Here is a 16,559-nt window from a genome sequence, read left to right as displayed (position 1 = left end):
AGTTAAAAATTTGTTTTTATACTATTTTTTAGGATTAAAGTGATATACAAAAAAAAAATTTAATAAATTTATTTTTATACTATTTTTTTATGGTTAAAGTGATAAACTTAAAAAAAAAATTAATAACTCTAATGAATAAAAAAAAATAAGTAGACTAAAAATCATTTGGATTTTTAGAACGAAACCCAAAACCCAACAAAATTTACTCAAATTTACTCCTCATTTTCATATTAGTTTCTTTCCCTTACTCTCGCCTTCTCTCTCTGTCTTTCTTGAGAGTTCCCACGATCTACCTTTCTCATATGGAAGCTGCAGCCGAGCTCTACGTAACAAGCTCTAACAATGAATATGGCGACAAACCGGAAAGATGCCGCGAGCGCCGTCGCCGGCGGATTAACATCATGAGGAAGCAGAAGTCCGAGTCAGTCGACCACAGTATAGCACCGATAGACTATATCGTTCATCTACCCATGAGTAGCTCAGAATTCAGGCATAAAGAATCCAAATTAAGCTTCGGACCGAGTGCCGGCGACATCCCGTGGATGGTGGTGCCTGAGATAACGATTCATACACCGAAGGAGACGGAGGAGGAAGTGAACGTGGTCTCCTTTGAGATCCTGGAAGGAAAACAATCGTCGGTCTCACCAATTCTTTTGCTTGTCCCGAATCCAGCACTTGTGGATTCGGGAAAGGTATCGATTGATTTACCCAATAGGGTGGCGATGACATCGAAAACAGATATGCCAGAAGTGGGTGGAGAGACCTTGATGGTGTCAGCGGAAAGGATAATGTTCCGCCATCTAACGGCAGAGTTGTCCCCGTTCTCCCGGTGGTCTTCGCGGGACCGGTTGGAGAACCACATGCCAGCTTATGGGTCAATATCAATACAAGGGTCTTCAGACAATATAGACGATGCATTGTTCGTGAAGGAAGATTTTTGTGGACCAGATAAAAGTGGTGGACAGCCTCTGCATTTCTTTGCTTTGTACGACGGATGTAAGGTAATTCGCACCTCTAATTTCTTTCATTTCATTTATTTAAATTTAAAACCAACAGTTTCTTTCCGGTCTAGTGATGAATCCCCAAACCATTTGTAGTCTGATGTGTATATCTTACATAAGCAGTATTTGCACAACATGGATTTTTGTAACTGTTAAATTTAGAGGGTTGCTTTCAATGAAGCTCTGTTTTCCGTCGAGTACTGGGCAGAGATGGTTTTGTCTTTATCCCACATTGAATGAACTGGCTAATAAGTTAAATGTCCAGTTTGTTTTGTTTTGTACCCATTCACAGCGAAATCCGGGCAATCTAACTGAAACGCTTCGAAATCTGGGAAAAAAATGCAGGTGTCGACGCCGTGGAAGACTATGATGCCGACAATCATAGCTGAGGAGCTGAGGTGGGTTTGGAACGAGAAAGGAGCGGCTGCAACGACGTCGTCTGGTGATATCAGGAGCTACAGCATTGGCGGCACTAGCACTGGCTCCAACTTACTGAGGCTTCCTGAGGAAGAGTGGGATTATCGGGTGCGGTTAGTTTTAGATAGGAGCTTTAAGAGGATAGATCGGTTAGCTAGAATGATGTGCACGTGGTCGGAGAGGGGTGCATTTGCATCTGCAGGTGCAGCAGGTTCGTAGGATTCACCTCCGGAGGTTCCACCGCCACCGTCGCCATCCTCACATCTCATCGTATTGTGGTGGCCAACTGCGGCGACTCGCACGCCGTCCTGTGCCGGGCAGGAAGAGCTGTTGTTTCTTAATCTGGCTCTGAGTTTTTTGTTGAATTTGGATGAGCGGGCTGCAGCCGGGGACGGCCGGCGAGCTGGAGAGGATTCATGCTGCGGGTGGGAATATTTTTTCTCATGACGGAGTCCAGGTTTACGGAGCTCTAAACATGCCACATTCATTAGGTACCATAATTACCTTCTTTTTTTTTTATCAGCATAATTACCTATTTATTAATGGTTTAATTAGTTTAGTTTAAGTAGCAGGGGAAAGTCTTCTAGAGTCAGCAGCAAGGTCAGAGCCAGAAGTTTCGATAACAGAGAGAGAAGTAGAAGATGAGTTTCTGATTCTGGCTTCTGATGCTGTGTGGAAAGTAGTCCCCCGTGATTTGGCATGAAGGATTGTGCGTGCATGTCTCACCACCACTGCTTCTGCTTCTGATTCCCATGTAAGTAGAAGCTCATCCAACCATATAGCTGATATGGAGGAGGAGGGTGCGACTTACGAGTACTTCCAGTCGAAAAGTGCTTTTGCAGCTGCAATTCTTGGCCGTCTGGCTCTAGCACGAGGAGCCAACAACACCATCACCGTCCTTGTTATTGATTTCAATCTTGTTCTATTAAATTAGAGTTTCAGACATATATGTTGAGGGCGGAGAATAATTTTGCTGCCTTTTTTGCTGGCCTAGACTTTGTTTAATTAGCTGCCAAATTTAATTAATCAATCTTAATAATTAATTTTAATGAACTACTTAAACTATAGATTAACACTTTGGTCACAATAATTATTATACACTGAATTAGTTCAAATTAGTTGTTGATCAATATATACATGATTGATGCATTTTAAATTTTTTTAAAAAAAAAAAAAATTATAAAAACAAAATTGAAACATATCTTTTACTCTCATCTAGTTTTACAAAGCACCTAATAATTTTTCATTTTATGGAATAAAAGACATGAATTAAGCTCTTTCTAGTTTGATCTGAAAAGCAAGTGCTTTATTCACTTTTAAGACTGAATGTGTTAAATAAATAAATACTGGCTTGTAAAATTATTTCTAATTTAGTTCAAAAACCTTAAAAATTAATAGAAATATTATTAAATTCAATATAATTTCTTTATATTAAAAGAAAGTACATTTTATTATCATCACGAAGCCCATTAAATCCAAACCATGATACGGCCCAGATGAGTGAGTCGCGAGTTAACTCTAGCTGACTCCCGATTCCTCTCTTTTCTGGCGATTTTTTTCTTCGAGTGCCAACGAATTCGACCGACTTATCCCATCACGATCGTCCATTGGATGGACTTTGACCAACATGTCGACCCTCATCGGGATCCGTGATGGCGCCTCCATTGGCGCGGCGACGGCAGCCCTCGTTTCCGACGGACTATACTCTCCGGCGAAGGAGAAAGCCGCGAGCAGAGCCGCATACATCGGCCGCTCCCCTCTCTCCCTTCGCCGAGCTCGCCAGCTGGTTGGCGCCTCAAAAGCGAAACTCTTTCTCGCTTTCTGCGGGCTATGCGTCGTCGTTTTCCTCTCTTCCAGGATTACCTCCTTCATGGGCTGGAATCCTCACGATTCATCTTCCGTCCTCTCTCCTTCGAGGTACTTCTTCTCTCTTCATTTTCGCCTTTTTCAATTCTGAAACTGTTTTCTTATAGGATAATAATTATTAAGGATTTAATAGATTCTTATTGTATACAGAGGTGGTTACACAGTGTTAATCAACACGTGGAAGAGAAACTCGCTTCTTAAGAAGTCTGTAGCTCATTACGCTTCCTGCAGAGGTACTAACGCCATACATGTGGTATGGAGTGAGAGTGATCCACCATCAACGAGTCTAAAATCTTGTCTCGAGGACATCGTCTTGTCAAAATCACAGACAGCTCGAAAACCTAACTTTAGGTTCGACATAAATGAGGAAGACAATTTGAACAACAGGTTCAAGCCTGTTGCCGACATCATGACCGATGCTATTTTCTCGGTAGACGATGATGTTATAGTTCCTTGTTGTACTTTGGATTTCGCTTTTGGTGTGTGGCAGAGTGCTCCCTCGGCGATGGTGGGATTTGTTCCTCGAATGCATTGGCTGGATCATGAGGTTTGTTGAGTTTTTCTCTCTTGGAATTTAATTACTCGATGTTGTCTGGAACTGCTTGTTTGCTACTGGAAGTATTCATCGTTGTGTAGTTTGATTGCTTGATGTTCTTTGCAGCTGCTTGTGTGATGTTGGAATTGTTTCTCATTTCTTAGTTACTTATTGCGATGTATGGGAATAATATATTTCCCCAAAGAAGTCAAATGAGGTGGTATAGCGTTCATTTAAAACCATAATGTTGTGCTGCATAAACTGCTCTCCTTTTTTCTTAAATATTCTCTTGCTTTGAGTTTGAAGAATTTATGGTTCTTGTGAAGTAGATTAGCTATAATCATACAGTTGTCTGCCTATGATTGCCTGTCAATCAAAACTCTAATTAAGATGTTTAGAGAATAATAATGTACAATTGAAGATGATGAAGCCTCTTAGCTTTGAAAAGAAAATATCTATTTTGGACTTTGGACTTCTGATAGTGTAATAGGCAAATGTTAGGTTATCCATTGTTAACATTTAAGGAGCCACGTTTCCCCTTTTAGATTTAGATATCATATAGCGGAAGCTGAATGCTTTGAGTTGATATGGAAATTAATTTTTGTTCCAGCAAAACGAAACCCACCTAATAGCTGCTTAATTGTGCTGTGCAGTGGTCTTGAGTTTGATATTGGTTTATGCAAAGTTAATCTTACTAGTCTCATGCCATGAGAATTAAAGGGTTTCCCTTAACAAGAGAGAGAGGTGGTGGGGGTGGGATTTACTAGGGCTATGTGATGCAGAACAAGAATATCTTAATTTGGAATAAATTTTCGATTAAAGAAATCTTTTTGTAGACGTTATTATTTTGATTTTTTAAGTTATTGAGATTTATTTAGACATTAAGATACTTTAACTTACTTTTAGGTAGATTCTAGATATTATAGGAATTAGAATATTTAAGATTTCTTGTTTTAGTCTTTTCCTTATTAATTGAGGCACTATTATATCTTAGTTTCCTTTTAGGTTAATTTTAAAAATTCTATGAATTATATCTTTTAGATTTTCCTCTTTGATAATTTTTCTTATTAATTAACAACTCTTTGTTACAGTGTTATTCCCTATTATCTCTCTTTGTTTGTTCTTCTCATTTTTTTTATCTAACCTATCCTGTTCATTATGCTTCTCCCTCTATTTCTTCTCCTTGATCTCTAATTTCCTCAGGCCTATTTATATCCTCCTGTTTCTCACCTAATTTTTATCTATTTCTAAACTTTCCACAAGGCAAGGTAGTTTAACCGCTACCTGTATTATATCACTATGTTTGGTAGAATTTATCAAAGCCTTGATTACACATGTTCAGGGATGCTTTTTTTGCTTCTGCACCAATTTTGTTTGGATTAAATTAATATTTGAAGTCCTATTATCATGATAGTTTGGATGTGTCATTGTCAAGTTGTTACTTAATCTTTTATGACCATTTTCTGTCCCATTTCTTTATCTGATACAGAAGAATGGTATTGCTTATTATAAATATGGAGGATGGTGGTCTGTTTGGTGGACAGGCACCTACAGTATGGTTCTTTCGAAAGCAGCTTTCTTCCATGAGAAGTACTTGGACATGTATACCAATGAAATGCCTTCGTCAATACGTGATTATATAACTAGGGAGAGGTATGATGTCTGATTCTTTTCTGTAATTTTTTTTCTCTCACTGCCTCCTTTGTTAGTTGTATAGTTTTCCTTCATCCGGCTTCTTCTTTAACTGGAGTTTCCATGCATTGTTATGACACAGAAATTGTGAGGATATAGCAATGTCTCTGCTTGTTGCCAATGCCACATCTGCTCCTCCAATCTGGGTAAAAGGTAGATGGCATTCTCTTTAAATATTTTTTATTCTCTCCCGATAAACCGCAGAGAACTTTGATGCCAATGAGCAAGCATTTTGATTGCCTTATTTAACTCGGAATATTATCGTTCCAGCGGGGCATCATCTTACCTAATATGGATTTCTTGTAAGTAATGAAGAATGAGGAGATTAGAAACAAGAAGCCCTAGTAAACATTCATAAGATGCAGAAATTAGCAACCAAGAGGAAAAAGTTTAACTAGATTAGCCGCTTTTGTTTAACCACAAATTATGGTGTATGCATCAATCTTTAATCTTAACAAGTCTAAATATGGAGCTTATCCGGGTAAATCTTTCATATGAGTTTAAAACCCTCATTTTAGGATTTAGATTGATAAATGTCATTCTTATTCTGGTCATATTTGGTTTATCCTTCATTGTGAACTATTCCACGGTCGATTGGTTGAAACACCATTTACCAATGTTGCAGGGAAAATTCACGAGATTGGATCATCTGGCATAAGCAGCTTGAAAGGGCATGGTGCGGCTAGAGAAAAATGTCTTAATGATTTCATTTCGCTCTATGGGAACATGCCTCTTATATCAAGCAACGTAAAAGCCGTGGATGCGAGACAAGAATGGTTCTGGTAACACGTTTCTCAATTTACGTGATACCTGCACTGACTGTTCGAATTCACCAGTCACAATTTAGTTAATCAGTCAGCTATCTCTGTATTCTTATAGGACGGGTAAACATATTTTTAAGATGTAGATGGTGTTGAAAATTTCTTGATTTGTTTGGTTTTTTATACCATAAAAATTATGCGTACGTATCCTAGAACAAGTTGGAAGATAGATAAAAAGTGATGTTTGACTAAAAACAAGTTGTATTATGCGTTGAGATATTCAACTTTTCACCACTACTAGGTAGGTGGATGGTTAATGTCACTGAGGCTGCTCCCTGCGACGAGGGAGAGGCCGAGGTACTCTTGACAGCTGGAGATGTAATTTTTGAAGGAGGTGTATATTCTTTAGTAATTAAAATAGATGTAAATTTAGAAATAAAATCAATTTGTTTATAGTTTTCTTCTGAAGAACAAAGTGATGAGATGAAAGGAAATAAGCTGTTGATTGTAGACGTCATCTAGAAGATTGTGGTTGGCATGGAAAGAACACGTGACGTAGAAAAAGTCTAATGAGCATGCCTTTTCAATATTCTTATGCAACGGATCAAAGGGTTCGTCAGCAAGTTGGAATGCAGTAACAGTTAAAAGAGAGAGAAAAACTATAAATAGGTGAAGTTGACCTGAGAAAATGTAAGGAAAAAAGAAGGGAGAGAATAGCTGGTTTTGCTTTTCCTAATTTTTGTATTTCAGTACCACTTTCAATCATCATTCAAACTTCATGTAAATCCTACGTTTTAAAGTCAAATTGTGTTTTGGGTTAAGATCTTTTTATTAAAAGTTTCATATAATTTAGATCTGAAACTGTTGAATTCAACATTCAATCATAATTGGATTCGGACTGTCGAATTGGACTTTCATCACTCGAATTGAAAAAATAATAATAATTATAAAATGGTGTGCATTTGCTGGATTCGGACAGGCCACTGAACAGCACATTTCCAGTCTTAAATTGGAAATTAATTAATTAATTAATATAAACATGTCAATTTAGGGTGTCGCGTTCGGATGACAAAATAAAAAATTCTTAATTAAAGAAATTAATTACTACTAGTTATAAAAGTCAAATCTAATGAAAGAAAATCAAAAGTGCATTTACATGGCGTGAATGAAGCACGAGGAAAAACACACCTACTCCACTTTCTTCACCATCAATAACATTTCTTCATAATTTTAAACCATCACCCTTTCGTTTCTTCATTTTCCCCATTTCACCTTTTTATCCACTTCCATCTTATTTGTTAAGCCCAGATTGGTTTTTTTTTTTATTCATCGTTCACCCACTTGATAATTCCTTTTTTTTCAAAAGGAAAAATGTACATTAAACTTTTTAAAAAAAAAAAAAAAATTCACTTTCCCTTTAATCTACATTTTTCATTTTGAAATTAAAAAAAAAAAAAAAAAAAAAAAGAAGAGCCAATCTTCAATAAATACTGAAGCCAGACTGGGAGGGTATCTTGTGACACCATCGGCTGCTCCTCATAATTGTATGGCTACTATTTTGGAAATTCATATATATATATTTAAATTTTATGAATGGCTAAATTGCTACTTAATTTATCCAAAATTTAAATTATCAACAAATACAGAAGAGTAAAAAGATTATTAATTATTATAATATAAAAAATTGTATATACAAATGGAAGTTAATATATATATATATTTTTTGGATTTATTTTTTGACAATTAAAAAGTACAACAAGTACATTGTTTTAAAATTTAATTAAATAATTAATTTTATGATTAAATATTCATTTTCATTTTTTATTTTTTGATTTCATTTTCTTTTTGTTCTTCGATAATATTTAGCAGGCGGTGTGTACGGAAAAGTGGGCAGTGGCTTGGATGCAATGATTTTTGGGCAAAGAGTAATTATCATAAATTCTAAAGATACAAATCATGGCGATAAAATAATAAACAACAAATCAATCTCGCTCTTCACACCAGCTCACCGCCCACATTAATTTAACCCAAAACCAAAACCAAAACCAGACACAAACCAAACGTTACTCCACTTCATCTTCCTCCTCCCCGCACCTACAGACACCATCACACCGCATAAACAACTAATCAAACACAAATACTTCGCGAATTCAGACACCCAAGTTATTTTCTACCGGTTGCTATTTATTGCATAACGATTCTTTACTTGCCATGCCTTCGCGTCCCATTTCGCCGCCGCTGCCGACTCCGCCTCAACCGCCGCCGGTGATCGATTCGTCGGTGGCACCCACTGTTGCACAGACACTTACACCGTTCCCTTCCCAAGCCAATACCAATCATCATCATCTGGCACCCACGCGCCTCCTGCCGCCACTAGCCGCCGGAGCCACCGGCGCCTTCTCTCTCCTCATTATGTTCCTCTTTTGCTTTCGCAGGATCACCCGCAAGCGCACTGTCCCCGCCGACTCCAAGCCGCCGTACGAGTTCTCCTACTCGGTCCTCCGGCGCGCCACGGGATCATTTGCTGCGACCCATCGGCTGGGCCAGGGTGGGTTCGGTTCTGTCTTTCGTGGGACGCTCCCGCCTTCTTCTCCTGCTAATAACAAGAATGTTGCCGTCAAGTTGATGGACTCTGGGTCTCTCCAAGGGGAGCGAGAGTTTCAAAATGAGGTACTTTTTGCTTCGAAGCTCGATTGTCCTTACGTAGTCTCGGTCCTCGGCTTCTCCTCTGACCGGAAGCGGCGTAGGATGCTGTTGGTTTACGAGCTCATGAGCAACGGCAACTTGCAGGATGCCTTGCTGCACAGGAAATGCCCCGAGTTAATGCAGTGGAAACAGCGGTTCTTGATTGCTGTTGACATCGCTAAAGGGATCGAGTACCTTCACAGCCTGGATCCCCCTGTGATTCATGGAGATATAAAGCCCAGTAACATACTCCTGGATCAGTTTTTCTCCGCAAAAATTGCTGATTTCGGTCTTGCGAGATTGAAATCGGAGGATCAGACTCTGTCTGAGATTGTGGTGGCGGAGAGCGATGGATTGAAACTGGAGAGCAATGGCGTTGTTGGAACAGAGGATTATGGATCTGTTGTTGAAGAGGCTGAGAGTGTGGCTACTACGGGGCTTGAGGAGTTCAATTTGGGCGGCGTAGATCAATCGCCGGAGAGTTTGGTTAGGGTTCCGGGTTCCGCGACTGCATCGCCGGAGACATTGGAGGTGATAACAGCGTCTCCGGATGCTATCGGGGCGCCGGTTTCACCGGAAATGATGGAGAAAGCCAGTCCTTTGGAGGGGACTTTCGAAAAGGGTAGCGTTGAGGGTGAGAAAGAAGTGGTAAATGGTGCAAAGATGAGCGGTGAAGCAACAAAGAGAACATCGGGGAAGGATTGGTGGTGGAAGCAAGACAATGGAGGTGCTGAGAGCGGGAAAGTGAAGGATTATGTGATGGAATGGATCGGGACGGAGATAAAGAAAGAGAGACCCAATAGTGATTGGAGTGCAACCTCTTCAAGCGGCAGGTCCAGTGGGAAATTGGATAGAAAGAAGAGTAAGAAACGATTAGAATGGTGGATTTCCATGGATGAAGAAAAAGAAAAGAAGGCGAAAAGTTGGAAGAAGGAGAAGAGGAAACCAGTTAGAGAGTGGTGGAGAGAGGAGTACTGCGAAGAGTTAGCCAGGAAGAAGAAGAAAAAGAAGAAGAAGAAGCAAGGAGGAGTGTACAGCGATGAGAATGGAGGAGAGCAATGGTGGGCAGGGGATGAAGACTTAAATTCAGAGAAAAAGAAGAAGAAGAGGAGTAGGAGTGTTGGTAGTATGGATTGGTGGTTGGATGGGCTGAGCGGGGAGCTATGGAGAGGTCGAGGCAACAGCCATGATTGGATGAGTGGTGAGATTCCAAAGAGTGGGAACATGAGTAGCACACCCAGTATGAGAGGAACTGTGTGTTATGTTGCTCCAGAGTATGGTGGTGGTGGAGATTTATCAGAGAAATCTGATGTTTATAGTTTTGGAGTCTTGCTGTTGGTTTTGATCGCCGGAAGACGCCCACTTGAGGTGACTGGTTCAGCTTCCGAAATTCAACGTGCTAATCTCATCTCATGGGCTCGCCATCTTGCCAGGGGAAGGAAACTTGTCGATTTAGTTGATAAAAATGTAGAATGCTTAGATCGAGAACAAGCTTTGTTATGCATCAGAGTGGCTCTGCTTTGTCTGCAAAAGTCACCAAGTTGCCGACCGTCAATGAAAGAGGTGGTAGGGATGATGACCGGCGAGTTAGATCCACCCCAGTTACCTGCTGAATTTTCGCCTTCACCTCCATCAAATTTCCCATTCAAGTCGCGTAAGAAGGGGCGGTGAGTGTTAATAGCCAAATCCGATCCTGTATTGCTGTAGATAAACAGATGATTGATGTTAACAGATTGACAATTTAATGAATTTGAATTTCATCCATTTATGCTTGTGCGTAGTGATGAAGAAGATGACCCGCTTCATTATTTGTTAGTCATTGGAATTCAGATAACAACTTCGCTGTGTTTGGATATTCCTGATTGTGGAAGATACAAGTTTTTAGGCATTTTAGATAAAACATAATATGTTATAGCCGAACTCGAAATTTAGTTCGAGATTAATTTTAAAATTAAAAATAAAAAATATATATATTTATAAAAATATAATTTTTAAATTTATAAATATTTATTTAATATAAAATTATGAAAAAAATAGTTAAATGATAAAAATAAAAATAATTTTAAGAAAAAATGGTGAAAATTTAGATTCAGTGATATTTTTAAAAGAAAAATTGAAAACTGGGAGTCAAAATGCAATAAGAAAAATTGTACCACGTAGTACCGTCCAGATAGCAATTCTGACGAACCGGAACATGCCACATGGCAACGCATGCTGACTCGGTACCACGCGAGAAACCACGCTGCCAATTCGCGTGCCCGCAATCGGACGACCCGGATGTGTTCCCACGCATATGGATGGTCCGGATCTGTTCCCTCCATAGTCGCGATTAAACTTGATGAACGTCCTTCTTTAAATGCGATCTTACGGTCCAGATCAAATTGTGATTAACAGTTCAGATTCATTTTTTCTTTAAACACGATCGGACAGTAGAGATCAAACGTGATGAACTACTCAAATTTAAGGGAGATGGGAATAAATATCTCACTTCACACCGAACCCAAACCCTAACCGCCAGACTCCTGCCAGAGAAGAAGAACTAGTCATCGGAGAAGGGAGCCAACCGTCGCCCACCACTGTGCCGAAGCCACCTTCTATCGCCAAAAAAATGTAAAAATTCTCCTATTCGCTCGGAATTTGATTTTGGACATCCCCAATGGCCAAATCAGAGCAAAAAGAACGACGGATGAGCCGGAAACCGTGGGTAAAGTCTGGTGCTGCCGCCGCGAGAAAAACCAAAAATCGCCTTCAATGAGCTCCTTTCCGTTTCCCGTTTCGTGTGATTTTTCTATCATTGTGTTCACCATTCTATTTTCTACAGGTTGACCGAAGAAAAATATCTAGCCACGAAAGGTGAGCAGGCAGAACTGTCGCACCGAAAAATTCTGCCACCGGTAAATTTTTGTTTTTCGACTTTTTTGGGCCAACCGAGGCCCCTTAATGTGTTTTCTAGCAAGGATGGGTATAAAACCGGCCGAAATCGGCCAAAACTTACTGAAAACGGCCAGTCCGAGGCAAATCGCCGCCGTAGGTGGCAGTGTCGTTGCCGGAGCACAGTGGTGCCGCTGTGCCAAAATTTTGAAATTGGGCGAAAAAGATTTTTAATACCGATTTTAAATTTTCTGGGATATTTTTAGATACGTGAAGCATGTTTTAACCTTCGCATAAAAATTTAGGAAATCCGGGGACTATCAGTAGACACAGTTGAAAGTTCAGTATTTCGGACATCGATTCGGGTAAGAATCTCTCACTTTATTCTCTGTTATGGAATTGAAGTCTAATTATAAATAATACGGTATTTTACGTAATTTAGAAAATTTCGATAATTAATTACAAGTTATTAATGGAGCCGGAATCGGTTATCTATTACTATTTGTCCTGTTTTGACTAATTGTTTGATTTTACAGTTTTAAATGCATGATAATACACTGAAATTGGTAAGATGATTCAATTGTGTTTCCTTGATGCATGTATTGCTTATTTTGCGTGATTTACAGTTAAATTGTGAAACTGAAAATTAAATGTAAACGAAAAATTAATTGGTTAAGTGAATGAATAAATGATAACCTTACTGGATATCCTGAGAGATGGTGGACGGATCGGGTACATAGAGAATCCTACTGTGAATATCGCCTCATACCGGATAGGGTATCGAAGATTGGTATTTTTGGCGCTCATACCAGAAAGGATATCGATGATTGGTATTTTGGCGCTCATATCGGACAAGGTATGGGAATAACCTTTTTTACCCTCATACCGGACGGGCTATTGATAGATAGTATTTTGACGCTCATACTAGATGAGGTATGGGGACAGCCGATTAGTTGACAAGGTTTGATTTTGGTTTACGCGTAGTGGGACATCCCTATGGACCCCCATGGATACTAGTAGACAAATAAAAAAAGAAAATTATTATTCTTGCATATTTAAATATGATATTATGATATTGTTGAATTATTGTCTCTATAGATCGGTTTTGAAAATGTTGCAATGGTAAGTATGTAATAAATAGTTTTACTTATGATAAATGAATTTACTTAAATTAAGAGTTTAATTACTGTTTTTATGATTTTTACCAACATTCATTTCTGTATCGGTGAGTAGTGTGATATTCTTACTGGGGTAGTGTAGCTCACCCTTTCATTAACTATTTCAGATCAAGAGGATCAAGACCTAGATCCCGATCAATAAGAAGGTTGTGAATAGTTCACCACCCAGACTCCCTTCAAAGGCTAGTGAAGGTCGTCCTAGGATACCTAATTGTTTACTTTTCATTCATATCTTGATTTTTTTGCTTGTTTTTTTAGAATGATCATTCTCGCAGGCCTATTGGGTATTCTAAATTATTGTGTAAGGAATGTAAATCCTAACTCTATTATTTTGCTTCCGCATTTAATTTATAATTTATTTCCTTTTAAGTTCCGAGCTGTTACAGTTGGTATCAGAGCCGCGTTCCTCTCCACCATTCCTTACACAAAGAGTTAAAAATACCAAATATGAACTATCGCTCAACCATTTCTTGTGAAAAATAAGTAGAAAGACACGAAAAAATGAGGTTCATTACTGAACATGGCAACCCGAACGAGTCGCTTCGAGAGGATGTCAATTGGCTCTTTGAGATTTTAAAGAGATTCACCTCTGCCCAATGGGCCAGGGAAGTGAGGAGGGAACTATCTGATACTCCACCACTTCAACACATGAGCCACCCTTACAACGAGAGGATTTAATGCCACCTCGATGTAACTCTGCTCCTCCATCGTATCATCCGAAATTGTCACAATACAATTCAGAGCCCCCACCGTATCATCCAACCAGTTACAGGGCTACCTGGTCCCTCCCCAGTAACATATGACCCCTCTTCCACGGGACTCGGTTTTACCCATAATGGACTTGATAGAGATTGACATGGGGGACCCTGATATATTCCTAATAATGAACTAGTTAGCGATGTATCACGTCACCGTGGATTGTTTCCACGAGAAAAATTGTATTTAAGCTTCCTAACAAAGAGTCATTTATAAGCTAATAAAAGTTTTGAATGTTATTCTCTCATAGAAATTTCCTTATTATATAGCGCTTTAACTCGATTGTTTTCTCTAACTAGGCAAACCTAAGAAAAAAATTTGTATTCGAGAGATTTTGGTAGTTTGAGACTTCCTGGATGTGTTCCTAGATGAACTACCCAGACTGTTAGTGGACAGAGAAGTTAAATTCACCATATATCTTCAGCCAGACACCCAACCTATTTCGGTTGCTCGGTTCCACATGAGTCGTGTGGAGATGGAAGAGCTGAAGAACCAGATCAATGAATTACAGGATAATGGATTCATCCGACCTAGTGTGTCCCCTTGGGGTGCTGGAGTCACATTTGCAAGAAATGGGGATGGGATGTTAAGGTTATGTATTGACTACAGAGAACTGAACAGTATCACGATAAAAAATAAGTACACTCTCCCTAGGATCGATGACATTTTTTATCAATTGTAGGGTGCCCAAGTCTTCTTTAAAATAGACTTGCATTTAGGTTACTATCAGGTAAAGATCAAGTCAGAAGACTTTCCCAAAATAATTTTTCGAATTAGGTATGAACACTATGAGTTCCTAGTAATGTCATTTAGACTAACCAACGCACCAGCTATCTTCATAGATTTGATGAACATGGTTTTCAAATAATTCATAGATCAGTTCATCATTATATTTATCGATTATATCCTGATTTATTCAAAAAGTAGAGAGGAACACGTTCACTATCTGACTTAGGTTTTGCAGGTTCTCAGAGAAAAGAAGTTGTATACAAAGTTGAGTAAGTGTGGGTTCTTGCTTGAGCAGACTACTTTCCTACGGTACATCATATCAGTGGATTGAGTGTCAGTGAATCCCAAAAAAGTTAAAGCAGTACTCAGCTGGAAAAAATTGACATCGATTAAGGAGATTCGTAGCTTTCTGGAGATGGTATGTTATTACCGCAGGTTTGTCGAAGGATTTTCTAGCCTAACTGCTCCTTTGACTCGACTCACAAAGAAGAACGTCGAGTTTGAGTGGAATGAGAACTGTGAAATAAGTGTTGGCCTTGTCGAGCGGGACAGATGTATATACAGTTTATAGTGATGCCTTCTACCTGGGGTTGGGTTAGGTTTTGATGCAGTATGGGAAGATCATAGCTTCTGGATCCAGGCAATTGAAGAGCCATGAGAAAAACTACCCCACCCATGACTTAGAACTTGTTACGATTATCCATGCCTTGAAGACTTGGCACCATTACTTGTATGGGGAGACTTTTCAGATCTATACGGGCCATAAGAGCTTGAAATACATATTCACTCAAAAGGATCTCAACATGCGTTAGAGAAGATAGATAAAACTCCTTAAGGACTACAATTGCAACATCCTGTATCACCTAGACAAAAGCAACGTGATAGCTGATGCACTCAATCTGAAAAGTGTAGGTATATTAGCTCACTTGATGGTTTTAGAATGCAGGGTAATAGGAGTCGCACAATAGGTACGACTCTAGGACCTGAAGAGAGTTACATGCTTAGTCTACCTGACTGTTCAACCTGAGTTGATTCAAAGAATAAAGAAAGCTCAATCTGTTGATTCTACCCTAGTAACTCTCAAGAAAGATGTAGAACAGGGAGTAAATCCAGAATTTCGAGTCTCTGCCGATGGGTTGCTTAGATTTCAGGACATGGTGTATGTTTTATATGACAGTGAGCTGAAAAGGAACATCATGACAGAGACCCATAACCCAAATTTTGTTATGCATCCCAGAAGCATTTATATGTATAAAAGTATGCGTCCCCGGTTTTGGTGGAACGGGATGAAAAGAGATATAGCCGACTTTGTTTCCAAGTGTTTAATAGTCAGCTAGTCAAGATAAAGCATCAACGTCCAAGTAGGCTACTTCAGCCATTACCAATTCCGGAGTAAAAATGGAAAAATATCACAATAGATTTCGTGACAGGATTGTCTAGGGCATGCTCAGGACATGATACCATTTGGATAATTATTGATCGGCTCACCAAGTCTTCCTACTTTTTGGCCATCAAGATGACTGACCCCTTGAACAAACTAGCAAGGATGTATATCTGGGAGATAATCAAATTACATGGAGTGCCAGTGACAGTAATATCCGACAGGGACCCCAGTTCACTTATTAGTTCTGGTCTAGTTTTCAGTAAGTCATGGGAACAAAATTGTTCCTTAGTACCCCATTCCACCTTCAGACCAATGGATAATCAGAAAGAACGATCCGCACACTGAAGAAAATGCTCTGAGCTTGTGTTCTTGACTTCGGAGGTCATTGGGATGATCATTTGCCCTTAATAGAGTTTGCCTACAATAACAGCTACCAAGCAAGTATCAGTATGGCTCCGTACGATGCGTTATATGACCGCCAATACAGATCATCGATCTGTTGGGAAGAGATGGGTGATAGAAAATTCTTCGTTCCAGATCTTGTAAAGGAGACTACAACCAAAATAGTTAAGATCAGGAAGGACATCCAGATGGCTCAGAGCAAGCAAAAGAGTTATACGGATACCCGGATGAGGGATTTGGAATTTGAGAGAGGTAATCGAGTGTTCCTTAAGGTCACTCCTT

At 39.3% G+C, this 16,559-nt stretch overlaps 3 protein-coding genes across 5 annotated transcripts; all 3 read left to right on the top strand.

Annotated features, from left to right (window-relative positions):
* Window positions 1–201: 201 nt before the first annotated feature.
* On the top strand, window positions 202–2,485 carry LOC148239789 (uncharacterized). Of its 3 annotated transcripts, none has more exons than XM_088211935.1 (3): window positions 202–1,001; window positions 1,347–1,909; window positions 1,991–2,485. In XM_088211935.1, exons 1-2 carry the CDS (start codon window positions 303–305, stop codon window positions 1,635–1,637), a joined length of 990 nt encoding a protein of 329 aa, XP_088068061.1. In that variant the 5' UTR covers window positions 202–302; the 3' UTR covers window positions 1,638–1,909; window positions 1,991–2,485. The 3 variants fall into 3 exon arrangements, with proteins under 3 accessions (XP_088068061.1, XP_088068059.1, XP_088068060.1); XM_088211933.1 differs by having other exon boundaries at window positions 1,988–2,485; XM_088211934.1 differs by having other exon boundaries at window positions 1,979–2,485.
* Window positions 2,486–2,909: 424 nt separating this feature from the next.
* On the top strand, window positions 2,910–6,725 carry LOC110823041 (glycosylinositol phosphorylceramide mannosyl transferase 1-like). Its single transcript, XM_022053308.2, has 5 exons — window positions 2,910–3,335; window positions 3,435–3,831; window positions 5,309–5,472; window positions 5,594–5,664; window positions 6,137–6,725. The coding sequence occupies exons 1-5, from the start codon at window positions 3,046–3,048 to the stop codon at window positions 6,295–6,297; spliced, it is 1,083 nt and encodes a 360-aa protein (XP_021909000.1). The 5' UTR covers window positions 2,910–3,045; the 3' UTR covers window positions 6,298–6,725.
* A 1,518-nt stretch (window positions 6,726–8,243) lies between these two features.
* On the top strand, window positions 8,244–10,721 carry LOC110824769 (Protein kinase superfamily protein). Its single transcript, XM_022055285.2, has one exon. The coding sequence runs from the start codon at window positions 8,484–8,486 to the stop codon at window positions 10,626–10,628; it is 2,145 nt and encodes a 714-aa protein (XP_021910977.2). The 5' UTR covers window positions 8,244–8,483; the 3' UTR covers window positions 10,629–10,721.
* Window positions 10,722–16,559: the final 5,838 nt, after the last annotated feature.

This window comes from Carica papaya, chromosome 9 (genome assembly GCF_054855325.1).
Source record: "Carica papaya isolate Zhongbai chromosome 9, ASM5485532v1, whole genome shotgun sequence".
Lineage (NCBI taxonomy): Eukaryota > Viridiplantae > Streptophyta > Magnoliopsida > Brassicales > Caricaceae > Carica > Carica papaya.
This window is presented reverse-complemented; position numbering and strand designations above follow the sequence as displayed.

What these genes read in the sequence shown, in the direction of transcription:
- LOC110823041 (XM_022053308.2), top strand. Translation starts at nt 3,046, where the DNA reads ATGTCGACCCTCATCGGGATCCGTGATGGCGCCTCCATTGGCGCGGCG. An exon ending in GATTATATAACTAGGGAGAG is followed by an intron (nt 5,473 to 5,593) that starts GTATGATGTCTG and finishes GTTATGACACAG; the next exon opens with AAATTGTGAGGATATAGCAA. An exon ending in TCCTCCAATCTGGGTAAAAG is followed by an intron (nt 5,665 to 6,136) that starts GTAGATGGCATT and finishes CCAATGTTGCAG; the next exon opens with GGAAAATTCACGAGATTGGA.
- LOC110824769 (XM_022055285.2), top strand. Translation starts at nt 8,484, where the DNA reads ATGCCTTCGCGTCCCATTTCGCCGCCGCTGCCGACTCCGCCTCAACCG.
- LOC148239789 (XM_088211935.1), top strand. Translation starts at nt 303, where the DNA reads ATGGAAGCTGCAGCCGAGCTCTACGTAACAAGCTCTAACAATGAATAT. An exon ending in CTTTGTACGACGGATGTAAG is followed by an intron (nt 1,002 to 1,346) that starts GTAATTCGCACC and finishes AAAAAAATGCAG; the next exon opens with GTGTCGACGCCGTGGAAGAC.